Genomic DNA, 27,492 nt, shown 5'->3' with positions numbered 1-27,492 from the left:
GCTCTGCCCAACCACGTACTCGTTTACAGCTGAGTAGACTGGAACAAGCGGAGTAAAGTATCTTGCTCAAAGATACAACACAGTGCCGTGCCATGACTGGAACTCAAACCCTTCGGTCACGTGCCCGGCGTCCTACCACTAGACTACCGTGCCTCCACAAGGATGATGATGATGATGATGATGATGATGATGATGATGATGATAATGAGGATGTTGACAATGGTGAAGATGATGAGCGTTTTGCTGAAACATGAGCACTTATAATTGTTTGTGTGAGAGAGTATTGCAAATGTCACAAAAGGCTTAAAGAAAAAAATTGTAACTGCCCTTGTCATGAAACATGTCACAGCATCGTAAAAACGAATGAAATGTCATGCATTGAAGTGAGACTGAATGATTTGACAATTGTAAGTTATATTACTGATGTACATGTATGGCAAGCCAAATAAATTAATTTTCTTTATAAGATATCTTATAAAGAAAAGTTTATGAGATATCTTATATCTTTTATAAGATATCTTATATCTTTTATAAGATATCTTATATCTTTTACAAGATATCTTACAAAGTATACAAGATATCTTATAAAAGATATAAGATATCTCATAAACTTAAAATAAGATATCTTATATGTTTATAAGATATCTTATATGTTTATAAGATATCTCATATGTTTATAAGATATCTTATATAATTTATAAGATATCTTATATACTATATGAGATATCTTATATATTTGGTTAAGTACTGGATCAACATTGCTCCATGAATAAATGACAACTTGGCTTGAGAGTCTCGTTCTTTATAAGATATCTCAATTAATTAATGAGGTCTTGTCTTATAGTTGATGTCAGAAAGCTGAGTTAGTTGATTCAACATTTATCATTCACATCACTTGTCTTCTTTGTTGTAAGCAAAATTTATTGATTTCTGCTGATTATCCTGTGTTATAAATTCATGGTTTAAAGTTTGAGTTCATGTATTTTGTGAGTTAACAGGTAAAGGACATGTACAACTGTTCAGTGTTCTTCCAAATCAATCAAATTAGTTAACCTACCCTCAGTGAGTTGCCTTCCCCAAGTAGCTTGTTTAGATTTTGTCCCATTTTTCAAAGACTGTCCTATATGTTAATTTAGACCTGGTGGTAAAGAATCTTGCAATCTACCAGATATAATCAAATCTAAAATACACGAAGAATATTTATAATGAAATACAATTTATTATACCCAGGACAATAACTGCTTATTTTTACATTTGATCTAACTAATGACCTCTCTAGGTTAATTTTAAGTCCAAGAAATAATTCATAATAAAATATATTTTTACAGGCAATTTTTTATCAGGAATATACTTAAATATGTGTACATATCACTATAGCAAGGTTATTTTATTATATTAAATTAATCTCATCATCTTTATTTATGAAAAGTGACTGGCACTAGATCATAAACTTAGGGAACTTAGATATAATTTCAAAAATGAAGAATGTCTTGTATTTCAGTTCCTTTTCCAAATGAATTTTATCACTCAGGGGAGCATATGGTACAAATAGGACTTTTCCCCCAAAGTTTGAAGCAGATTCCAAGAGAAATATTCAGTTTACTGATACATGTGCTTAACATTTGGGTTCAAGACTCAAAAACTTGTGGATAAGTATTGTATAACTCTTTTTAATAATAACATCTAGGATAGATATTTCAGCCCAAAAACATTTTTTTTTTTGATACAGAACAAATTCTGTTTGAGAATCAACTGTTTTGAACAGTTTTTTTTTTAAATATATAGCACCGACACTCAATCCATATTGATATGAAATATTTGAAATTTGAATATTTCTATAGTGCATAATTCCATAACCTTAAGTCTATAGGGACATGTCAAATACTACCAGGTACTCGTTTATATATACAATGGAAGATATTATATATAATGAATGGGCATCACAGTATATATATATATTTTGCAGCACACTTAATAAGCATGTGACATGTCCCTGTAACCCACATCTAATTATAGGTAAGTAGTGGGATTATTAGTGGAAGCCAATATCAACACATCCAACTAATACAGTACTTTAAAACAAGAGCCCCATGGGCCTAACAGGTCACCTGAGTTGTAATGCAATTGTTATTTGTTGTTGTGATATGTCAAAAATAAAAATTACATATATATATATGTATAGCAGGGAATTTTGCCCCTCACCAGGGAGGAATTAGTACCCAAGGGGTTGTGAAATTCACATTTTGATTAAGCACATCAGGATATTTCCATCCATGAGAAGGTTTTTTAACATATCTGGATCTGGAAGTAGACAATTATTGTTTGAGCTATTTTGGCCCCTTTTGGCTCCGCCCCTCAGGCCCTTAGCGTCCACATGATCACATCATGTAAATGTATCCCCTCCCCAAGAGTAAAAGGGCGACAATTGAAAAAAAAAACCTTAAGATATACACCTCATATACATCAGATATACACCTTCTAAACATCAGGTATATACCTTCTATACATCATGTATACACCTCCTATAGGTCAGGTATACACCTTCCATGCATCAGGTATATATACCTTCTATACATCATGTATACACCTCCTATAGGTCAGGTATACACCTTCCATGCATCAGGTATATATACCTTCTATACATCAGGTATACACCTCCTATAGGTCAGGTATATATATACACCTTCCATGCATCAGGTATATATATACCTTCTATACATCAGATTACACCTATACATCAAGTACATCTTGTATGCATGCACATATACATGAGGTATATGTAAGGTCCATATTCTCTGTAGGTAAGGTACCTCATCTTTATAATAGTTGTCTGATATTGGTTCATATTGATTGCATGCACAGGAAATATAACATGTTTGCTTGTGCTGGAGTTTCCCATTTATGTTCCCTTATTGTGGCCTCTCAAGAACAAGAAGCACAGGCACATTATTAATAGCTCACCTGGAATAATATTTTTCATTAAAAGTTGTTGATTACCTCTTACCATACAGGAAATATCAGCTTGGGGATCTCAACAATTTCCATGTTATGACTGAAGGAGTAAGTCCTCAGGGATGGGGTGGGCTCCATTAGGGACTATCTTGGTATCATGAGTGTTTTTCCTCTGCATGCCCAGCAGCATTTGGATGGGATCTTTACTGATTTCATGTAAAATTTGGGGACTATAAGCCCCTTGTGGCAGGGCAGGACCCTGGCGCCAATCATGTAAGCATGGATGTATTCAGATGGTTACATGGTGGGGGATCTTAATTATCTTTACACCCAAACTTCCTCTATTGGCACCCAAATGCTCTGGCCCAGTGACTGATTTGCCTCTGTTTTTTTCAGACCTGAGATATGCTACAATTACAGGTTTTTGAAGATGAAATGTCTTATTTTCCTCTTTACCGGAAATATACCATGTATATACTTTGTATCATGTACATTGTATCTTCTGGAAAATGAGTCAATACACTATATATAATAGAGATGATAAATACAGGTACCTTATGCAATGAGGCTGTATTATAGAGGATACCCTTACTAAATAAATAAGGACTTTTTATGTACCCTGTATACCACTCTCTATATACCATTCTTTATATACTCTGTAAACCACTTCTTATTTACCCTGTTTACTAGTTTGTATAATCTGTATACAAATCATTATATAACCTTCTCAATATTTCTTTATAAAGATATCTTTGTTGTGTTTTATAATAAACAAGAGGCACTGAGTTAGGACAAGTCTTTCTAACAAAAGTGTATCCAAGTTTTGATGCTCAGCAATATATTATATATATATATATTACTACATCCAGGTATAACACATGTAGTTACTACTACTGACAGGTATTACACATGTATATATTATCACAGATAGGTATTACACATGTAGTTACTACTACAGACAGGTATTACACATGTATATATTATCACAGATAGGTATTACACATGTAATTACAACTACAGACAGGTACTACACATGCATATACTATCACAGATAGGTATTACACATAAATACTACTACAGACAGGTATTAAACATGTACTACTACATACATGTATTACACATGAATATACTATCACAGACAGGTATTGCACATGTATTTACTACCACAGACAGATCATACACATGCATTTACTATCACAGACAGGTATTACACATGTATATACTATCACAGACAGGTAATACACATGTAATTACTACTATAGACAGTTATTACACATGCATATATTATCACAGACAGGTATTACACATGTATATACTATCACAGACAGGTATTACACATGTAATTACTACTACAGACATGCTGTAAGTGTTACCATGTATCTGGCTTGTGTGAAATGCCTTTTAGGTCACAAAATACAATTGTATCTCTACAAAATATATCTTATAAGTGATCAATATCTCAAAGACTTTAAAGAACATGCACCTGATGATGAAATATCACTTATCTGTATACATATGTATCAAATAATGAAATATTACTTCTTGTCTGTAATAGTATAAGTAAATACAAGTTTATAACCAGTTTGAAACAATGAATTAATGTTCCTTACATTACAGTATATTGATAGAACATAGAATTACAAATACATAAGTATGTTCTTTAATGTCTGTGATAGTTAAAACAATTTTATCTGAAACAATATAATTAAAGATACATAGCCTGTCTGTGATAATAAATACAGGTGTATGACCAGTCTGAAACAGTAAATAAAAAAAAATGTCCCCATGTCTATCTATATGTTATACTCCACAGAGACCAAAATGGCTTTAATGCGGTCTGTGATAAGCAGCCGAAACAATTAATAAATGTTCCTAATATGTTTAATGTCAATTACCTGTCTGTGAATTTGTACGGGTAATATTACAATTTTATCAAATTTCTTTAAAAACATTTAGAGGAAATCCGTGAAGAAAATCAAGATAAAACATTTTAATGAATAAATTGTAAGTAATACATGCAGTAGGATCGTTTTCCTTCAGTTATGAAATACATAGGAACATCCATTTCTCCACCACTTACCCCCCATCTACTTTATAAAGCTTAACCTTTTAAAATAATGTTAATACCGCTATAACCAGACCTATTTGGTGGCATTAAACTCCTACTTTCACTTTCACATACTTCATTTCCGGTTAAGAGATACGTACGAAACTAAGGCTTTCGATTTAATGCTTTACCGAGCGCTGTGGAGGAGGGTTTATTATCTCAAATTCAAATCTCGTTCTTTATAAGATATCTTATAACCGAATTATATAAGATATCTCATTTAATTTTGTTTATAAGATATCTTATATATTATATAAGATATCTTCTAAAAGATATAAGATATCTCATTTAATTTTCTTTATAAGATATCTTATATCATAAATGAGATATCTTATATAATATATAAGATATCTTATATCTTTTATGAGATATCTTATAAAGAAAGGTATATAAGATATCTTATAAAATATATAAGATATCTCATTTATTATATAAGATATCTTATAAAGTATATAAGATATCTCATAAAGTATATAAGATATCTTACATAATTAAATAAGATATCTTATATAATTTGGTTAAGTACTGGATCAACATTGCTCCATGCATAAATGACAACTTGGCTTGCCATACATGCTCAAGCATGGATTCTTTGCTCAAACCACGGACTTAGGTCTATAATTCCGTGGCTCAAACCAACCCCGTTATTCACTTAAATAATGAGACAAGCTCAAAATGTCAAATGATAACATTGAAATGATGTTTGGCTGAAAGGTGGTTAAAATATTCGAAAGGTTACTAATAAATTTAGCTAATTGCCACAATCTACATAGCAGAAGCATTTAGTGTGTCCAGGGGACCGGAATCTTTCCAAAATTGTAACAAAATTGAATGTTCAATGTACAGCAGAGATGGCTTTTTACGTTTCTGCTTCCAGATATGTGACTTTTGTATGCTATTAGTGTATCTATATTGCAAGTATGAACTGATTTCCCAGATAATTAGTATTTTATTAACATTTTGAATTTGGATGTAAGCCGGGCTTAGAATGCTTAAGAGTTTTGGGACTGGTAAAATCCGGCGGTTGTCTTTAAAAAAGGAATTATTTTTTTGCAAATATTCTAAATAATCGGCAATTTGATCAAATAAATATATAAATAAAATGAACAATGTTTTTTTTTGCATTTCCTGTGACCAGAATAACTAGTTATAAATCCTTAACATTAAGTTATGAATTTGATTAAATTCATTTGTTCACAAGTTTGGCTTTGAGTGTTAGCGTTTCAAGTCCATGATTTGTAGTGATGAGCATTATCAGTTATGGTGAGATTATACAAATTAATAGATGATTTTCACCTTTTTGGACACGAAGTGGAAAATTATACATTTTTGGTATATTTTTTTTACATATTTAATGTAACTGAATCACTTTTGATTTAAACAAGTTAAATAGCAGAACTTTATTTGTATTGTCATTAATAAATAAGGGGTAGGGTAACCTTAACTGCTTTTCGGAGTAAAAGGAATAAGTTAACGAAATTTTACTTACATAATTTCAAAGAAAATACTATTTTTGTCAATTGCAATTGTGCAAAAAAGTTCATACATGTATATCTGATTTTGTCCTGCAAATGGTAAAAACTACAAAATTCACTTAAAATCACATACATTTTTTGTTGTATGTCACCGATCATATATGACAATAAAACGAGCACACGGACATCAAAATCTTTATGCATTTTTCCAAAAAGGCATGTAAGAAAAAGGCATGCAGGAAGTGTTTGACTTCATTTAAATCTCGTTAAGAATCCCGCCATTATCCCCACAACTTATGACGTCACTCAGGACTGTCAATATTGCCACGTGCTATATCCAATGCCCCTAATTTTAATAATTTCCATGAATGGCCGGTTTCATTGATCGTCTGTCACGACACTTTCTTGGCGACAACACGAGAAGAATTGTTTTTTATTTCACGTGTGTCCATTGTGGTTAGAGTCTTATCTCCCTGTGTGAGCCATATGTGCCGCGAGTTGCTTCGCCTCGGAGGCTGAGAGCGACTCGAATAAATGTTTTCTATGTCGATCCGCAATGTTTACAAAACGTCAAGCTACATTGAATTCGTCCGCGAGGCGTTATATATTTTTACCTGTGCTGGTGTTGCAAATGTTGTGAAAAATTAAAATTGGATTCAGATTTGTTACTAAATAAAATACGTCTTTATGTATTATTTTCAAACAAACCCGTTGTCACCTGTGGAACTATATGCTTACGCGGAGTGATTTGTATTTGGCCAGCAGTCTGTCAATGTTTTAGAATACACACACTGGAAGCTAGCAGACTGTGATTCAGCGCCTGGCCGTGCCGATGGGCCCCCTCCTAATAACACAACAGTTACTTGTTGTTAGTTTCGTGTCTATGCTATGTAGCACATATGCAAGTAAGTATATGTTTAGTTTTTATGTCGTGTCATTTTTGTAAATTTTGTCAACTGTACCCAATGTTACAATGATAATGCTGTCTTTTCTGCTCAGGTTCGGAAAATGGCGCAGGTAGGAGTTCTGATGTTTTATACATAGTGAGACAGCAACAGCTTTCGAATAATGGATACGATCCTAGCAGTCTACCGGTATTGTCACATGCACAAGGCATCGACAAAATACGTGTATCACCCTTCAATTGGTTAAAAATTGGGAGTCACCAAAAAGTTCCATCATTCAAAATGATGAAGAATGGATGGAAAGAGGAATTCCATGAGAGAATAAAAAGGTCATTAGCAAAATTGAAAACCAGACCTGAGGATAAATTCGACATGTCAACAACAATACCTGCCCAGTACATTGTGGTGGTGGTGAGTATTGTTATTTATTTATTATTGATTAATTTGTTAAGGTAACATATGATCAAACTAATAACACCTTGCAGTTCCACTGTGTCGTGTTAAAAGAAAATACAATAAATAAAATCACAGGTGACTATAGTCTAACTTCTGGCTTTAATGTTGAGCGTTTGCCCAGGTGAGGCAGGCAATGGGTTCTGTCCCCTGGCCGGGACATTCCGAAGTCCTTAAAAATGGTAGTTGTAAATCCCTGCTTAATGTTCAGCATTGAGGGTAATGACAACAACTGGTTCACTCGTTGTCAGTATAATGTGATGAGGCGGAATGTTGTGCCGGGTGCCTTCGACTTATTGTTTCAGTGAGATAGCACTGGAAAGTCGGCATTAGATCCGCACTATTACAAGGAGGCAAGCTAGTACACCAACATACTCTGCCTCAAGCATACATACACGCTTGCACACTTACACAACACACTAGGTGAGGCACATCCTTAAATGACCTTAGATATGTTAATAGGACGTTAAACATTACAAAATTAAACCAAACCAAACCAATCGGTATTAGTTAAGTATGATGTAATTCACAGACATGGGTAATACTCAGAATTGGAAAATGCAATATTTTAATGCATACTTTTATGGGCGATACTTTAAGAGTATTTGTCACTAAATTTAAAACTAAAGTGGACAGTAAATCTGTATTCCCCTTATTTGATAATGCAATTAATGATCGTGATTCCAAATCTTTGCTTTACAGTATCTTGACGTAGAGAAATTTACAAGCAAGGCACATCATCTATAGTTATTATATTACCTTTGTACTAATGGAGATTAAACTGGACTTGTGGACTCGTTAACAGTACAGGGGAGTTATATATTAAAACATTCTACATGCAGACAACTGGTACACATTTAATTTACACCTTGCATTATTAACGCTTCACTAATGTCGTTTGTCTGATAAAGGTGACAGTGTACTTACCGTACAAGTAATCGATCGAAACGTCACATAGAAACTCTGATCCATAATCCATACTTACTAACCTGAAGAAAATGTTAAGAAAAATTCTACATGTATTATTTTTGCACATGAACCAGGATTCTAACCAATGTTTAAACGAATGAATCTTAATTTATGCAATGTACAGTAAAGTAATTATATAATGTGATAATTATGACCCCAAGACTACTAAGTTGCTTTGTAACTTTGCTTTTTAGCTTAATAATAATCATCTTTGGCCTGTGAATCTTACTCTGTAAGAAGCAGCAAGTATCCTCACCTATTTCCTAGCTACTCATATGTACACACATCAACAGACAATTTGCTATGCATCAGTTTTGATATATTCATTTACTTATGACATATCATCTATAAACCATTACATAATAATAACACTTTCAATTTGATTGCTGTACACATTACGATGTCATAAAAAATCTGTGTCTTAATTATACTATAGATGCTTACACTACCGATTGCATTTTCCGCAATTTGCGAATTTTTATTACTAATCGGGGAAAAAGAAATTAGTGCTTTTTGCAAATTGTACGAAATAATTTTGAGAGAAAAGAATTTGTCTAATCAACAAAATCCCAGTCTTTGTTTCAATCAAGATGCAATATGGCATAGCCATCTCGATGATTAGGACATGGGTCACAGATCTTAGGACAGGAAACGACCCTTTGTTAATTAGATCATCTTGCCAAAGTGTTTGGTAAATAAAAAAGTTATTAATTTTCCAATGAAACGTACAATAAATACCAAAAACAGACATTTTAAAACAATCATGTGTGCAGGGGTCATATCACGATGAATTGTTTAAACAAAGACATTTTATCAGTTTTGAAAAGTTTTCAGTCCAAGTTTGCCGATCTCCACGCTCCGTAGCATAGGTCAGGGTGTGCAATGATGTCTATTTCATAGACCTGGATGGAGAGGATCATTTCAGGGTTTAGACCAGAGTTAATAAACTAAAACTCTTGTTATTCCTTAAGTAAAATGCTAAAGCCAATTCTTAATTGACAACGAAAAATATGGATTTTTAGCAACTTCTGTTTTAAAAGGGGAATTTTGATCTAGAACTTGCGGAGATATACATGTAGCTAGGTGTAAATGATGCAAAATGAAAATGTTCAAGAAATTTGCCAATTGTACACTACCTTTATGTTTGACACTTTGAAGTTGTGTTTTATTTTCAGACTATCATCACCGATTCCAAGTACATGTATATATATATAACTGATTGATTGATCATCACAAAATGAGTAGTATGTTAATACTGTACTGTTATAATTATATTCATATTATAATAAAAATGCATGCGGAACAGTCATATATCTATACATTTTTCATGCTGCATAGAAATAAACTGACTTATAAAAATAATTTAACTCTGTAAGGTTTGGCATAAGCATTTATATATGCCAAAACTCCAGAAAAGTTCCACAGACCATCAGTCTTTTACGTAGTACCAAATAACCGCCTCTTCTGGATGTATAGTAAGAGTAATATATTTGCGCTACCACATGTGTGTCACTTTTTTTATAGATAATCGGTCAATAATGTCGACATATACACAAACAATATTTTCAGGATTTTGTTTATATATCCATTCCAACAGTGGCGAGTGATCACGGCTCCAGCTTGGCATGCACGTCGAAAGACATGAATTGTGTGAAAGGGCCTGTTTCCAGTAATGTTAATTCTCCATAGGAGCCTGCCCCCGTATAATTTCTTATCTAGCTCACCTACTGTTTTTTTCTTTTCCGAAGAATAATTTTACACCTTTCCGACACCCAGATTTCATAATTTCAGTGAAAGTGTATTTTTATAAAGTTGTCAATTTCAGCATCAAAGACATAAGTTCGTAAATAAAAGTAGGTTATCTCGAAATTGTAATTCGCAACATAGTATAAATTTCTTTTGATCAATATTTCCAAAACATCGTGTTTATTCATAAAACATAAAAAAAAAATTCTCGTATGAAAATGCACTTGCAGAGACACAATTATGTTATATAGTTTTGGATGCAAGTTTCCATCAGAAAATCGGATAGAGCTTTACTTGTTTCATATGTGTACCAAAAATCAGCTAATTCCATGTGGTGGAACGTTCTCATATCGCCCCTGAATGTGGTTGCAAATTGAAAGAAAAGGGGAAATGAGTAACAACCTTGTCTGAAACCCTATTATATAGCTTATTATATACAAACTTTTATATTGAATATCAGAGCGGATATTTTCATGACAGTTTTATGATGTGTAACGACTAAATAAACAGTATCGATATAAAGATTTACACTGAGGACACCCTGATACATGAATACTGTTCTATCTCAAGTTGTCCTCTTCTGAATTTTCTGATCGTGTGGCCTTGTACATTTATCCGTATCTTCTTGTCTTTGTCTATACGTTTACGGAATCATTGACTCGACGCTAGCTATTCTTGTCTCACTTTCCTTGTTTTATTGTCCCATCTCCAAAGCGTTGTGGCTCTGTCAGGGTTGGGACCCTGACTTGTCTCACTTTCTTTGTGCCTGCCGACCACGCCACATCGAATAGATAGATTATCCATATGAAATACTTTATTTTGTTCTAAGTAATCAATCAATTCTGCGCTTCTTGGAGGTATTGAATGTGATTTATTATATTGTCTTGTTATTTTGTGTAATTAGTTGTTCGTTATTTATCACACATTTTCGCATAATTGTACCAAACTACTAAGTATTAGCTGTTTACAGCAATCATCGGTGGCTTGCTATTTTGTTACTTTATCGACGCTTCATAAACCAATCGTTATTGTTTCAAGATGGAGGGTAAATGTGTTGGAGAAGGGTGTCAAGTATACTTCAAGAAACGTAGTGGCAATAAGAACAGAAGTGCACGCAATGTAAATAGTCCACAATATAAATGGCTCCTAGATACGCTGGTGCAACAAGGATTGATGTCAGCAAAGGAACAAGCACTTATTTGCCAGAAGTGCTACATGAAGTATCTTCGGAACAAAAATCAGCCTGAACCTGAACCCGAGCAGAACCAGGAAATAGAGGAAGAAGACGACTCCCCGTCCCATATCCTGCCGTTGCTGACCCTTCATGATCTTTTGAATGGATCATCTTCACACAAAAAATGCTGTCTCTGTCTTGTTACCTTTGCAAGAAATGGAACAAAATCATCAGTCTTACCAAAACGTGCAAGACATCACCTGATCTATTCACACAAACTGTGGTGTCCCACCTCATCCCGCGTCTGCTCCATTCACCTTATTGGTAACGACTTAGATCCGTCTACAGAGGTTGTCCTTGATGGTAGAGGTTCCTTGGAATCTCAGTTACCATCAAAATCGTCCGAAATCATTAATGACCTCCTAGAGGTGTCGCACGTCCTTTCACAGAACCAGTCTGCGTTTACAATAAGCTTTTCTTCTCTTGATGACTCGGCATGCATGGCCTGGACAGGTTGGTCCAAAGATCAGTTCCTCGAAATCCACTCGCACTGTTCCCCATATCTTTCATCTGGTATATATACCAAGACTACACACGATGCTCTATTACTGTTCTGGGTAAAACTGAAAACCGACATTTCCTGGAGTCAGTGTTCTTCTCTTTTTGGAATTTCCAAGTCAAGTGTGTCCAAAACTTTCCACTCCATAGTACAGGCATTAGACACATCGATAGTCCCACAATTTCTAGGTCCGGATCACTTGACAAGAGAACAGTTGCTCGGGCACAATACTGTCTTTTCAGAAGCATTTTTTGGAGATAAAGCCACTGCCATATTAGATGGCACCTATATTTATATCCAGAAAAGCTCCGACCACAAGCTCCAGAGAATGTCCTACTGTGGCCAGAAGAAGAGAAACTATCTCAAATTCATGAGCATCGCCTTACCAGATGGCTACATTCTGGACACAGTAGGACCATTCACTGGCAGCGAAAATGATGCTACAATTACAAAAAAAGTCATGGACAAGCTAGTTACTTGGCTACAACCAGACGACAACGTTGTCGTTGACCGAGGTTTTAGAGATGTCCTACCAGTTCTCGAAGCCTCTGGCCTCAATGCTAGCATGCCGTCATACCTGAAACCCGGTCAAAGTCAACATTCTGACGTCCAAGCAAATCTTGACAGAACTATCACCAAATCGAGGTGGATTGTGGAATCCTATCATGGTCGTCTGAAACACTGGACGTTCTTCCGAACGCAATTGGTGTCTAACAGCTTTATCAATGTCATCGAGGCTTTGCTTCGAACCGTCACAGCCTGTCTGAATGGTATTAGAGGACCGATCTACCAGAGATCTCCAGAGAGAGATGCCAAAGATAGGCTAATGGCTGAACGTATGAAGGACCGTTTGACAACACCGAATGGTTTAGCTCAGAGAGTCAAGACAGATCCGGATCTATCTAGACGGGCAAGGTCCGAGTTTGTCAAGATGGATGCATCTTCCGTACTGTTTCCCCGTCTCGATCTTGATTACTTGAGAACCATTACGTGTGGAACGTATCAGATATCTCTGGCTCCTGGTTACATCGCCGAACATTTAAGTGATGACGGAGACTATGAGGTGTGGCTTTACCAGCACTCCCCAGACCTTCTCCGATGTCAAATACATTCTCGACACAAAAGCCAAACGAAATATAACGTTTGGATACGGTTCACCGTTTCACCCGATGTTGAGGCCCCAATAAAGGACTACTACTGCCAGTGCCCAGTTGGAGAGAGAACGATGGGAATGTGTGCGCACATCTCCAGTATCTTGTACTACCTTGGGTATTACAGGACGCTGGAAAACCCTCGACCATTACAACCACAGGTAAAGAAATTCCGACAAAACTTGAAATAGTTTTCCATGCGGCAACGGAGTGCATATGTCGAAAGTATGTTTGGGGCTCGATATGAAAGATCCCCGTTACCATGTGACTAACCAAACTTATAAATATAGGTATTATACAATCGCCCGTAGCTATGAACACTCCCGTAAATGCGAAAACCAACCAAAATCATAAGGAACACGTTTTGTTTGTTGTTCTGTCTATTTGTCAGCCAATGTCTTCAACCACGGGGACTTGTGAAGTAGCCATCTTGGATTTTTTTTATGAAAAAGTGTTTCTCTCACTTTTTTTCATATCTGTGTACATATTCTCAACATACCGAGCAAATACTCTCGTTTTTTTGTTAATTATCTAAAGAAAGTCGAAAATCGGCAATTCAACCATAGGCTAATTCAACCCAACATTTGAAAATGTTCCACCACTTACATTTTGATGATTTTTCCTCTCATCAATAGCATATTACGTACTGTTTAATAGGATAAAAATTGGTTTGCATCCAACGCCCATAAAAGGGTGTATTCTCTAAAAAACACAGTTTTTGTGTCTAAAATGTTATCATCGAAAATGGCATTTTTGAGATTGTTTCTTCCATAAAACAGCCAAATGGCGCGATGGAAACATGATTTTTTGTCACAATCATGCCATGAATGTATTCTTTACGGTGACCATCATTTGATTAGATTTTCATTAATATTTTACATAACATGCACATTTTATCAACACTTAGACAGCTTCTGAAAGGTACAACTTTGAGGAGCCATAAAAAACAAACCAAGTGACCTAAATCTTTATACTTTATAGATTTGTGACCACAACGGCATGGGCAATGCACCACCAACAGGAAATTTGAATCAGAGAAGGGGCCGTTTTGGAAACCGGCCCTTTTAAAGTCATGCCCAGTCTATTTCCAGTTATAATATTACCATTACAAATTTGCAATATATCTTTTTGCTTTGCTTCTACTGTTACTATACATGTATGTATCATGAAACGTATCATATTATGATCACAGTATTGCTTTTGGAACATTTTTTCTTTGGTTCAGTTGGATAACCTAGCTATGGCACAATGAAAATATTTTCCAAATATCCATGTGGTTAGGCATTAGATCAATAATGATAATCTTGTGTTTTAGACATCACAATCTGGTCAGTTACAGAGTCAGAAATAGAAACTGCCAGGTGTATTGATTTATAGATTAACTTTGATAGTGGAGTATTTTAATCCCTACATGATATCTAGGGTATCTCATGGCAGGTAAACAATATTGTAAAGCTTTTTACATGGTTTTGAAGGTAAATGATTCACAGTAAAGTGCCTTTATTTACACGTTTTCCTTCAAACAACAAAACAAACCTCGTATATTGACTAATGGTCTGTTTATCCCTTTCATAAGTTGTTCCCGATTGAAGTTGTAAAAAATCGTTCTAAAACGATTGCATTGGTTACTTTTCCATGGCAGCTTTCTCTTATTCTTAATACTTGTTTACAGTGCCATTTTGCTGACAAAATTTGTCTAACAAAACCAACAAAAAATAAGAAAATGTTATGGTATGAACATTTGTTGTTAAAATCCCTGAGGGTGCCTTTATTAGAGAAGGTGCCCCCCTTTTTTATTACATTAAATATTTAGGTTATATGTGCAATGGGACTTGGCTACTGACATCATATAACCTAGTATTAAGGATTGTTAGCCCACCATCATCTGATGGCTAATCCAACATGGCCGACAGGCAGCCATCTTGGATTTTGATAGTGAAAGTTTGGTATCGCTATTTTTCAAGAAGTATTTGAGGGATCTTTCTCAAATTTTATATGTAGGTTCCCCTTGGTCCTTAACTGTGCAGGGCATCTTTTGATACTGATCGGATAAACAACATGGCAGACAGGCAGCCATCTTGGATTTTGATATTGAAAGTTTGTTATCGCTATTTCTCGGGAAGTATCAAAGGGATCTTTCTCAAATTTTATATGTAGGTTCCCCTTGGTCCTTAGCTGTGCAGGGCAATTTTTTGAGACTGATCGGATAAACAACATGGCCAACAGGCAGCCATCTTGGATTTTGATGTTGAAAGTTTGTTATCGCTATTTCTCGGGAAGTACGGGAGGGATCTTTCTCAAATTTTATATGTAGGTTTCCCTTGATCTCTCGTTGTGCATTATATATTTTGAGACTGATCATAAAAACAAAATGGATTAAAAGAAGAACTAAACAGATCTTTCTCATATTGCAATGATCGATTCTATTTCTTTCCCTTAGTTTAAGTACTGTACTAGTAAATATGTGAAATGACAAACTCACTTTGAAGGTTGGCTTTCATACACATCAGTATTAAGTTTAGATCAAAAGTTACCTCAAGGTGCAATTTGCTGTTAAAATGACTCGATCGCACAGATTAGAGGAAAGAAGAGAAAAGATCGAACTGACAAAGAACTATTGAAGATGGTACAAAGGTGGGCGCCAAGATCCCTTTGGGATCTCTTGTTCATAGTTTACTTGAAATTACAGTGTCAAGTTACATGAATCTACGGTGGAAATATTGAAAATATGTCTCAATGACATGTCACGAAAATGATATAAAAGTAACAATGTAGAGTTTAGCCAGATCTCGCTGTAAGAAATGGCAAAATAATTTAAAAATAGTATTGAAATAAGGAATTCTTGTTTTAATTCTGTGATTTGTTTTTTCTATTGGTGTACATGTACATGTGTCATAGGGTCCTTGCACCATCAGTCAGTGGTTTAGAGTCGAAACACAGGTGATCATTCACACTCTTTGCTTGACAAAGGAAATGGACATTTTTCTAAAGGAGGGAAAATAATTAAGTTTTCAATTACTGTTTGTGTTCAAAACAAACTTAGCATTTATTATTCAAACCAAACTGATGTTTCTCATTCCAAATATCATCCTGTCCCCCCTCTCCCATCGACAATCCCTCCCCTAGCTGACTCTCTTCTCCAAATCACTCATCCCAAGTTGTATGAAGTATTGGTAGAAAAGAAAAGAGTTTTTTGTCCTTTGTAGTAGGTTATGAAATCCTCGTAAGCTGGATGATCCATTTCCAGTCAAAGTACTGCTAGCATGAGAAATAGTTCCTTCACTAACACATTAACATGAACATGTTAGTGGACAAGTGGAAGTAAAAGACTGCAGAATACTTCACAAAACGTATCTTGTTTTACATAACCTGACGCTTACCATTACTTGAAATAATACATACAGTATATACGTTTACCAATCAGACTCATGCCAATATCTTGAGGGCATTAATTATAAATAGGGGACGAATGTGATTAGTATATTATAGTTGACATGGACATCTGATAATTCGTGGTTAGTTTTCTGGATGATTATTGATAAAGAAATATTCAGCGAAACAAATAAGTAAAGATATAAATATTATTATCTATAGATGTTGCCTTTCATGGTGGAAAAGGTAAATAATATCGTAATTCTGCTACAACAATTACTAGTAATTGCCTTCATGTTAAATTAACCCTTATTATGAAAGGTAAAAAGGCAAAAGTTTACTGCGGCAAACATTTTCTGATGCACAGTTTATGATCCCATATATAACTGTAGTGGTTGGTTCATCGAGCATGCAAGCCAGTTGCTTTTATGTATCAGTCATATATGCTTACCTAATAAATAATAGAGAGTGCTTCACCAAGCAAAGAATTTATAAAAGCAATATACATGTTCATACTGGATTTGATTGCCATGCAATGAATAATATATCATGAACATATGTTTAGAATGGTGGCCTCTATGATTACTATAGACATTACAGCAGCACTGCTCTAGACTGTGTGCTGTTGTTAGTAAAGGAATGTCACGCAGCGATAAATCTATACATATATACATAAGTCCTTATGCTCAAAGAATTTCTGAAAATACTAAAACTTAACATGATGGAACCAAGAATTTTGTGTAAAACTTTGAAAAGACCAATTAAAATTAATCTTAGATTGATCACTGGGATAAGTAATACATGACATGTGTATCACCTTTCAAATGGTGATAAGTTGTTCACTGGGATAAGTTAGCTCAGTTGTTAGGCTTGTGTTACAGCCGTGCTCGATGATCGGTTCGTTTGTTTGCGGTTTAACATCCTTGCAACAGCCAGTGTCATAGAAGGATGGGTGCCTAGGGAGACACCGCCTGGATCACAAAGTAGATAGACAAGAGAGAAGACAGGAAAGAGGGGAAACGAAAAACACCCAAGTGTTGGCATGGGAGCAACAGATCAATTTTGGTCTCTTAAATTGCATGCCTCCTGAGTTAGTAGAAGACACGGAGGAAAACCACAAGTTCTACAGGGGCCCCCCGCATTAGTTGCCGTTTTAACTCATTCACCCCTGAAATTTCATAATGAACTATTCAAACCTTTGAATTGGAAGAGCTCAAATGTGTCTTCAGGGGTGAACGAATTAAGATACACATTGAGTAGGATACAGCAAGTCTATGGTTGGTTTCCTCAATGTCCCCCAAAGACACGGAAGAACCCAACCCCATTCTGCAAGGACAGCAGTACTAGTGTAGTACATGTATTACCTTGTGTGTACTCGAACATTTTGTTTACCATATTGCTTTTATCGGAAGAATTTCTGTAATATATATAAATTGGGTAAAATAGGGTCAGCAAGACATTATTTTTTTCATTAACTTATTTTAATGCAAGGACTGGCTTCGCAAAGGTTACAATTTACAAAAGATTTGACTATATATATTGATCATGTACTACTTAATTAGTAATGATTAGTTGTTGTGAATGTAGCATAATGTAAAACCAGTAGAGGTAGGATTTCTGTTGTTAATGGAATACAGTAGGACTTTTGTATGATGCATGGGGCCATTTGTGCTTGTTTATGTATGTGATGCATGGGGCCATTGTTTCTTCTATTGGATGAATTGGTTGTTATAGAGAAATAGTTTGTTGCATTTTTTGTTGGGTGTTACGTTTGGATATCTGACACAGAGATCATGGCATGGTTCCATGCCGGATTGCCCTGCGAAGTTTGGCAGGTGATATTTGTCTATAACCGTTTAGCTTACAAGCTGTGTGAAACATCTTTTAACTCAACAGTCTGTGTAGACTCTATAGTCAGCGGGGATGGAAAATGTTGACAAGAAAGAATATTCAGTGTACAGTACTTTCTGTACTAGCATCGTCTGTCAATACACCTATAATATAATCAAGGTTTCTAACTCCCTAGTAAAATGACACTGTTTCAGAATACATGCCACTTATAATGTCATAACGTTCAAAATATCATACTAGGAAGCTGGAACTGTCTGAGTCGACAGAAAATTAATTGTTCTTCAGTTTAGTGTTTGATTTACTACATGTCATACTGTAGAATTTCGTTAGATTTCATGAAACATTGAAAGCTGTGCAAAGTTTGGTTGGTCCGTCACTGTGCTGTCCCAGGGATCACACGCTTGAAAGTAGCTTCAAAGATACAGCATCTAGGTGATTCTGAGTCAGTCCAATGTTATACTACAATATGTAAAAACTTGCTTCTACGCATATGACAGTTCATGTCCTAATTATATAAGATTGCACTGTTGGATACCAAATCCAGTTTTCAAGCTGGCCAGGCTGACGATTGAAAGTCCGAGTGAAGTTGTGAAAAGTGTTGAGCACCATGCATGCAACCTGACCATCTCCTCTTATACATTGACCATTAGCATATTGTCCTTATAGCTAGGGAGACAACTTATTAATATTAAACACATATTTTTAGATGACTTTTGAAGATAGCTAAAACATATATGGCCTTGTGGGAAATTACTTATTTTATAAAAAAAACCACAAATTGCCATGCATTTGACAGAATTTTGGCAAAAGATGGTAAACCTGTTATGACCCTAGCTGCTTCCAACTGTACCTTTTCTAGATGGTTAGCATCTGCAAGTGAGCAGCCATCCCAAACTTCACTGGCATACTCTAGTACAGGTAAAATAAATAATTTATATAATTTCAAAAGAGTTTTCCTGTTTAAACTCTTAGATGCTTTTTCTACTATATAAAAGGGAGAATACTCAAAGTTAAAAAAAAAGGTCTGAGTGGAACTGTAATTAACTGATGTAGTGGTACTCTTTATCATATACATATGTAGGTAAGGCAAAGTATATATATCATGGAAGAAGACAACTATAGCACTCATCACAGTATCATTTGTAAGGTATATTATATACCTTACAAATGATACGGTGATAACCATTTAGGTACGCCAGGTTCCTAAGCTTATATCATAGTTACAATATAATAATATAATTACTGCAATCTGGGCTTAGAATAGATTTTAGTAATCATTGGTTGGGGTTGAATTAGAAATATAGAGATAAAACAGGCTGTTAATCATAGGTCATGTTATTCTCAGTGTATAATGAATGGCTTTATCAACAAAACTTAAGATAGAAATATATCTCATTGTGTGTTATTATGGGCGCCTGCCGAGACGGCACAGGTTGCTTAACACATATGTAAGATCTATGCTCGGGTGTCTGTGATGCATGTTGAAACAGTGACACTGGGAAATGTGAGAAATATAATGAGTAAAGGTAGTGATATACACTTGGTTTATAAATAGGAAGAATAATTGTGATATTAGGATAGCATTTAGGGACTATAGATATAGGTCTGTTGGAGTGGAGTTGTCCTTCTCATTTATGGGTCCACCATAAAAAAAGCTAGAAGCAAAATAAAGTTGTTCCCTGGAATGGATTGAAGCACTGGTAGTAAATGTAATGATCACTCTGTAGCTTAGGCAAATATGCCACTGGCAATGTCATTTACATCTTATTCCATTTGTAATGACTTAACCCTTTAACCTCTATGTAACTTTAGTAGACTCTACCATGCATTGATCTGGATGAGTCCATTATGGTCTATAGTGTTGAAAGGGTTTTAAGGATTACTTTATACTTACAATTTTCATTCCAAGAGAGTTCTACACATAGATACTGTTAATATGTATATCAATATCATGAATGAATGGTAATTTAGTTTCGACTAAAGATGGTAAAACATTTGAAAGTTGTATCGATCTGAAACAGAAGGCATGTACATCTCGTACATGTATTGGTAACTCTCATAGTTTTTGACAATTATAACAATAATATTAAATATTGTTTGCAGAGCTACAATGTCCTGTGAAGGGAAAGCTGTGTGTATGTATTTGGCCATCGATTTCAATTAAATAAACAGGTATTTAGGGAAACTTGACCCAGGGTCCAAATTAGGATATATATATATCTTTGACAAAACTAGGAAAATGGTGAGTTTTCAAAAATTGATCAAATTAAGAAATATAATATGTTATGTAGTTGTTTTACAATTTTCTTATACATATAATGATAAATAAAAAAATCAATTAGATAAAATATAATAATCTTACTTCCGTTTTTGGGCAAATTGGGAACTTATCTTGACAAATTAGGAAAAGGTGCCTATTTATAATTTGAAATGGGCTCGTTTATTAGCAAACTTAAAATGAGGGTAATATATGGTTCTTCTGAATGCTGTGCAATCAATATACTATTGTATAATTGGGACTGTTGTGTATTTTTTCCTTTGATAAATAAAGTTGGTTATCATTAATATTCCTAAATACTGTATATTTGGATGTAGGCTATGAAGTTAAGTCTGTATAACGGATGTACATGTCAGTTGGGATACACACTTGTAATTCTTTGGAGGTCTCCTACCCTCTGATAACATTAATCTACGTTATCATTATAGATATTCTAATGCTATAATGGATCATGTACAAGACTTGTCATTTATCTTCACAAAATATTTTTTCATGACGTCATCTAGAGGATATTTGAGACTTATATTCCCAATCTTCTTAGGAAATTTGCGTCTCAACTCACTTAAAATGTTTTTTGAAATTTGTTGGTTTTTGAGAAAAATTGTCTGTTGTATTTTGATTAGTAAATTGTGACCAGCTTTAAGCATTACTGCCGAATTAAGGGGGAAATACAGCTCACGATCACATAAGAATTTATATTTGATGTGATGTCATTTTTGTGTCGCCTGCCAGGCTGCAATGTGAGGGCAACATATATTAAGGTATTTTAAAATTACTTTGTCGGTGGCGTCAGTTGCATCGTCCAAAACAAGGTTTCAGTGCGATAACTCAAGTTCCCTTTGGTTGATTGAACTCATACTTGGTACACATATTGCAAACCAATATAGCTCAGACAAGTCCACATTTCAGAAGTTTACTTGAATGTTTGGTGGAGTTATGCCCCTTTTTATTATTGCCAAATAAGGACATTGTGTAGTAAATGCAAGAACTTTTTTTATTTTTTAATCAGTTTCTTTCAAACTTTGTACAGTAATGATAGAAGCAATAATGTTACAGGGTTACATATATTACAGGGTTTTCTGTTGAGTTTCAGCTTTCTGTGTTTTGGCATATCTGTTTGCACGATAACTCAAGCCAAAACACTTTTCTTACTAAAAGCACTGAGCAGGCGACACATCCACTCCCGTGGAATTCTTGTCTCTATTAAAGATGAAAATATACTGATCTAAACTAAATGTGTAACGAGTGACATTTACGGTTTCAGCTCATTAAGGTCATTGATCAGATGGAGGTGGTTGACATTAACAATAAAAACTTGTTTATTGATATACAAGATAGTGCTGGTCGAAATCAATCAAGTACATCGCTAGAGTGCTAGCCCTTAGGCAGATTTGAAAACTTTCATTTGTTCATAACGGGTAAACATGTGAAATCGGAAAAAAATGTTATGTTTCCTTGACATAATATCTACATTTGTACTAGCTCCAGGATCAGTGTTAATGGGCCTATAATGAAATTGTACACCCTTGAAGTCTTCCCTCTTATTTCATTGAAAGGTTTTCATTAGACATATGTACAACCATGTATGCTATTCCTAAAAATAAAGTATTGTCATATTTTGAAGATTATTTTTATCAATGCAACTATAACAACATATCTTTTTGCTCTTTTTTCTTGTAAATGAAAAGTTGTGATGTTTTCTCTGATTATGATGAAAAAGACACAGAGTATCCATTGCTCAAATCCTGTAAGACGGATTTCATCAAGGAATACAGGTAACAGAAAGTAACATTATACAGGAAATGCTATGTTTTAATTATAAACATTCATTGTTCCACCTCGGCTTTATATCTGTATTCTCTTCATACTCTCTTTTCTCTCATTTCCCTGTGTGTAAGATAGAGCTGTCCAGGGTAAGAAAGGGGTGTAGGGAAGTTCTATCTTACACCCCATTTCACGTGATGGATATCACAATGGCTCAACAATGATGTGACGTCACAAATATGGAACTCTCCGATGCCGCAATGCGGAAAAGGCAACATGATGAAAACCTTTTACTATATATTTACCATACACGTTAGAAAGATGTGATTAATTTTTCGGCCCAAACATTGTTTACAAATATGGGATATGCTTAATCTGGCAGGCTGATGGTGGCCAGTCCAAACACATTTTCATGGTTTCCGGACTTATTCTGGTGGTTGGAATGAGAGAAAAATACTCTTTGATACCCAAGGGTGTAGGATAGGGTTATTAGGTCACCTGAGCTTTAGCTCAAGTGACCTATTGCTATCCGTTTTCGTCCGTCGTCGTCCGGCGTCCGTCGTCCGTCGTCCGTTAACATTTTACATTTCAAACTTAAAGTCAAGTTCTGCTGGGCCGATTGAACTGAAAGTTGGTAGGAATGATCGCCTCATGGTCCTGACAAAGTGTTGTTATTTTTCGGGTCGATCAGAAATCCAATATGGCCGCCACGGCCGCCATTTTGAAAACCTATTTCAAACTTAAAGTCAAGTTCTGCTGGACCGATTGAACTGAAAGTTGGTAGGAATGATCGCCTCATGGTCCTGACAAAGTGTTGTTATTTTTCGGGTCGATCAGAAATCCAATATGGCCGCCACGGCCGCCATTTTGAAAACCTATTTCAAACTTAAAGTCAAGTTCTGCTGGACCGATTGAACTGAAAGTTGGTAGGAATGATCGCCTCATGGTCCTGACAAAGTGTTGTTATTTTTCGGGTCAATCAGAAATACAATTTGGCTGCCATGGCCGCTATTTTGCTACTAAGTTCTAATAGGCCGATCTCACTTAAAATTGGTCTAGGAATGATCAGCTCATGGTCCTGACAAAGTTAAGTTAACATTATACTATTTTTTACTCAAATTGGTACATATTTCAACAACAAAAATAAATACTGTAGACTCAGGTGACCGTTAAGGCCCATGGGCCTCTTGTTCTATATATCTCGGCAAAGCCTCAGGTTTTACCTAATTTGAAAACGCTGGCCCTCGGGTGGAATGTCCCTATCCTACACCCCTGGGCATGAAAGAGTCTTATAATCTTTATTTTCCGTTTGGTCTCCTACAGCTAGACACTTCTGGTTATAATAGCCCATTGCCAAAACAATGGGACTCTATATAGGACATATTGTCACATAATGATCAGTGCCTTGTTATATTTACAGATATAACATTGTAACTTAAAGTGGCCCTATACTAGACTCACTTTATCTGAAGACATCATGATGTTACCAGGGGCAAATTCAGAATTTTTCTGGGCATATGCATATGTACCTTTCTACATTTCCTGTTTGCAACACATGTGGTCCCCCTGAAGAATTTTCTTTAAAAACATCTTTTGCCCCTAGTTAGCTAGGTTGATACAGTAAAAAAGTAAATGCTTAAAGTATGAAAATTTGATGTTTATGTTTTCCTTTTTTGACTGACTTTGATGCACAAACGTCTTTATCATGGTTCAATGACTCTTTGAAGTGATGATGAGAACTATATTCAAACCTCTTAATCATGGTTCAATGACTCTTTGAAGTGATGATGAGGTATGATGTCAACTATATTCAACACCGAGTGTGGTAGGTGGCGGCTTGGGTATGTATAGAGACGTAATACACAACTAGAATCACTGGTCAAGAAATAAGAATAATCAATTCTGATAAGCTTGTTACGATCGGGATAACCTTATACAGAAAATACTAATGTGCACATTACGGATACAGGCACAGACCAAACAGATCAGGGGAGGGGGGATCGCAATACATGTAGTGAAGGGCAGGGGTGTGTGTATGATATCACATCACGTATGCTGGTGGCAACCCCTTTTAAGATCTGCCTCTGATTATATCGTTTAGGTGATAGTTGCTGGAATATGTGTGTAATTTCAGAAGTTTCAATATGATTGTGCATCTTTTATGATTGTAAGTTTGTGAATGTTTAACATTTTGTTAGAAGAATTGGAATTGTGTAGGGATCACTAGCACTGGTAACTTCTGGCACAAAGCTTGGAGTGGAGACATTAAACAGATTATAGCAAGTCTACACGAAGACGAAGACGTAATCCAACAGACGACCAACATATTTATCACCCAAAAATCTATTCCAGACCTGCATTACAGGCCAGAACATACAAAGTCAGGTCATAGACCTTTATATCTGAAACTTAGGACAATGATACTTTCTTTGAATAAATAACTATTTGTTATCCTAGGAGAATTTGGAGTGCCTTTGTTAGCAGCTTTCTGTCTACAGCTCGAGGAGTACATATACTTGTACAGCAATGATAAAATACAAAGCAGGCTGTTTAGGTTTTCAAACATTAGCATACCAATTCCTCTAAAGGTTTCTTTTATTTACTGAATTTTGATAAATTCACAGATTGTCGAAGAAGATGAATGAACTCATTAAACCCCTAAAGTTTACATTTGAACCTTACCAAATCAAAGACTCCAGGGCAAGTCCAGTTTAAATATGTAGGGGTGAATGAATTAAGTCGTGAAATGAATATCTCACAGAAGTTGTATATCATATTAGCTGGCTCCATGATTAGTTCTTCTAAATAACCTAACACTTTAAAAATCAATTACTTATCTTACACTATGTCAAGACATGTAACATGTAATAAGACCGTTACTCCTGATCACATAGATATCATAATTTTTACTAAAATACAGTCAAATCTGCTTAAGAGACCATATTTGTTTAGCAGATCTGGCAAGAATATATTCCTTCTTTGCGTATTGCAGAGTTATCTTCTCTTGTGAGCAGGTACTGATTGATACGTCATTGGTTTGTGTGAGAAAATTGCGTCGTTTTCTCAAAGTTTGATGACGTTACTCTCATAAAACCAATGACGTAACAATACGAACAGACAGAATATATATATAAACTGGCCATCTTACAGAGGTGTACAATTTCGTATTTTGTGTACAAGCCTACCTGCAGATTTTGACCAATTCTACAAGCTCCTCGAATTCCTACATTTACAGTTTATGTATTGAAAATGTTCACAAGTCTCAACATTTTTAATAGCCATTGGGCTGTTGGAATTGTAAAATACTATTATGAGACCTTGATGCACATGTGTTAAGACATTTAATATATTTCTATGTGCAGTATTGATCTTGATGTGATATTGTCATCATTGTAAAACTCACATTCATCTCTTTATTACCATTCCACAGGCACTGACCTATGATGTCTTATGGTTTCAATAATATTCCCATTTGGATGTATCCGACACAGAGTAGGCGGTTAATTTCAGTAACTTTGATAGTAACTCATTACCATTCTTCTAATTATTTCCTGAACGTATCGGGTAAAATATCTCTAGTATAGAAGGGTGTTTTTATTGGCTTCTGGTAATAAATAAAACCCCAGGATGTCGCTATAAAACAAGCACATGCTTTGTAACATTCTCAACCTAAATACAAGCATACTGGTACACATCTCATACATATAGGTCTTTGTTGTCCATAGAAACATGAAAAAGTCTTTCCCTGTGTCAGACTTGCATGGCCCCACCACATCCATGAAAACAAAACTGACATATTCCGATGATTAAAAAATGTTACATACTGTCAAGTTTCACTTCACACAAATACTGATGTTAATGCATGTTCTTGATCTCTGTGTATTGGGAGATTGTGCCAATCAGGGATGAAGATATTCCAGGGGATGATCTTTGGTGTCATGTGTGATGGTAAACATGGTAACCTGGGTGTCACAGGTGCAATATCATGTTATATGCACACCTTGGGTTTCTGCGGAGTTATACGTAATAACATAGTGAGTGTATGGTATAGATTGATGTTTGTTTAGAGTTACTTGATTACAACATGGTTTGTGGAGTGCCAAGATTCCGACAAATTATATGTGATCAGACAGTGTGGTGTAGCTAGCTACTAATTATATGATAAAATACTTTTGGAAGAATTAAATTCTGTAGACAGTAATTCGGTATGTATGAAACCTCTTTGTGTGTGCTTTAAAATGATAGCGCAGGAAAAAATGTCGGATAAATTATCATGAAATACAGGATTCATCAGGCCTAATGCTTAGATGGGAGATTTTCTGAGTGTGTAATGGGTCCCTCCTATTTGTTTAATGGAATTTCAGCCCAAAAAGTGTGGGGGTTGGTGGGGTATGATCATCTGGTTATGCATGATGGTCTCTCCTGACTCTAAATGGAGGTCTAGCCTAAATGTCTCCTTTGTCTGTACATGGGGTGTTCTGGGGTCTAGCCTAAATGTCTCCTTTGTCTGTACATGGGGTGTTCTGGGCAGTTGATATTTCAACAGTGAATTTTTAGGTCACCTGAAACAAAGTCTCAAGTGACCTATTGCGATCGCCTTTTGTCCGTCGTCGTCCGTCGTCCGTCGTCCGTCGTGCGTCCGTAAACAATTTACATTTTCGACTTCTTCTCCAAAACCCCTGAACCAATTTCAATGAAATTTTGCAGGGACCTTCCATGGACAAAGGTCAACAAAA

At 35.4% G+C, this 27,492-nt stretch overlaps 1 protein-coding gene across 1 annotated transcript in view; it reads left to right on the top strand.

Moving 5' to 3' along the window:
• The first annotated feature begins 7,314 nt into the window (after window positions 1–7,314).
• Window positions 7,315–27,492, top strand: part of LOC110447854 (tyrosine-protein phosphatase non-receptor type 5-like) — a 116,170-nt gene continuing 95,992 nt past the window's right edge. Inside the window, exons 1-2 of the mRNA XM_021493803.1 lie at window positions 7,315–7,439; window positions 7,534–7,850. Coding sequence (XP_021349478.1) covers window positions 7,367–7,439; window positions 7,534–7,850 — 390 coding nt within the window. The 5' untranslated portion in view covers window positions 7,315–7,366. The remainder of the gene's footprint in view (window positions 7,440–7,533; window positions 7,851–27,492) is intronic.

This window comes from Mizuhopecten yessoensis, unplaced genomic scaffold (genome assembly GCF_002113885.1).
Source record: "Mizuhopecten yessoensis strain PY_sf001 unplaced genomic scaffold, ASM211388v2 scaffold3627, whole genome shotgun sequence".
Classification (NCBI taxonomy): domain Eukaryota; kingdom Metazoa; phylum Mollusca; class Bivalvia; order Pectinida; family Pectinidae; genus Mizuhopecten; species Mizuhopecten yessoensis.
The sequence above is the reverse complement of the archived record's forward strand: the minus strand, read 5'-3'. Positions and strand labels throughout refer to the sequence as shown.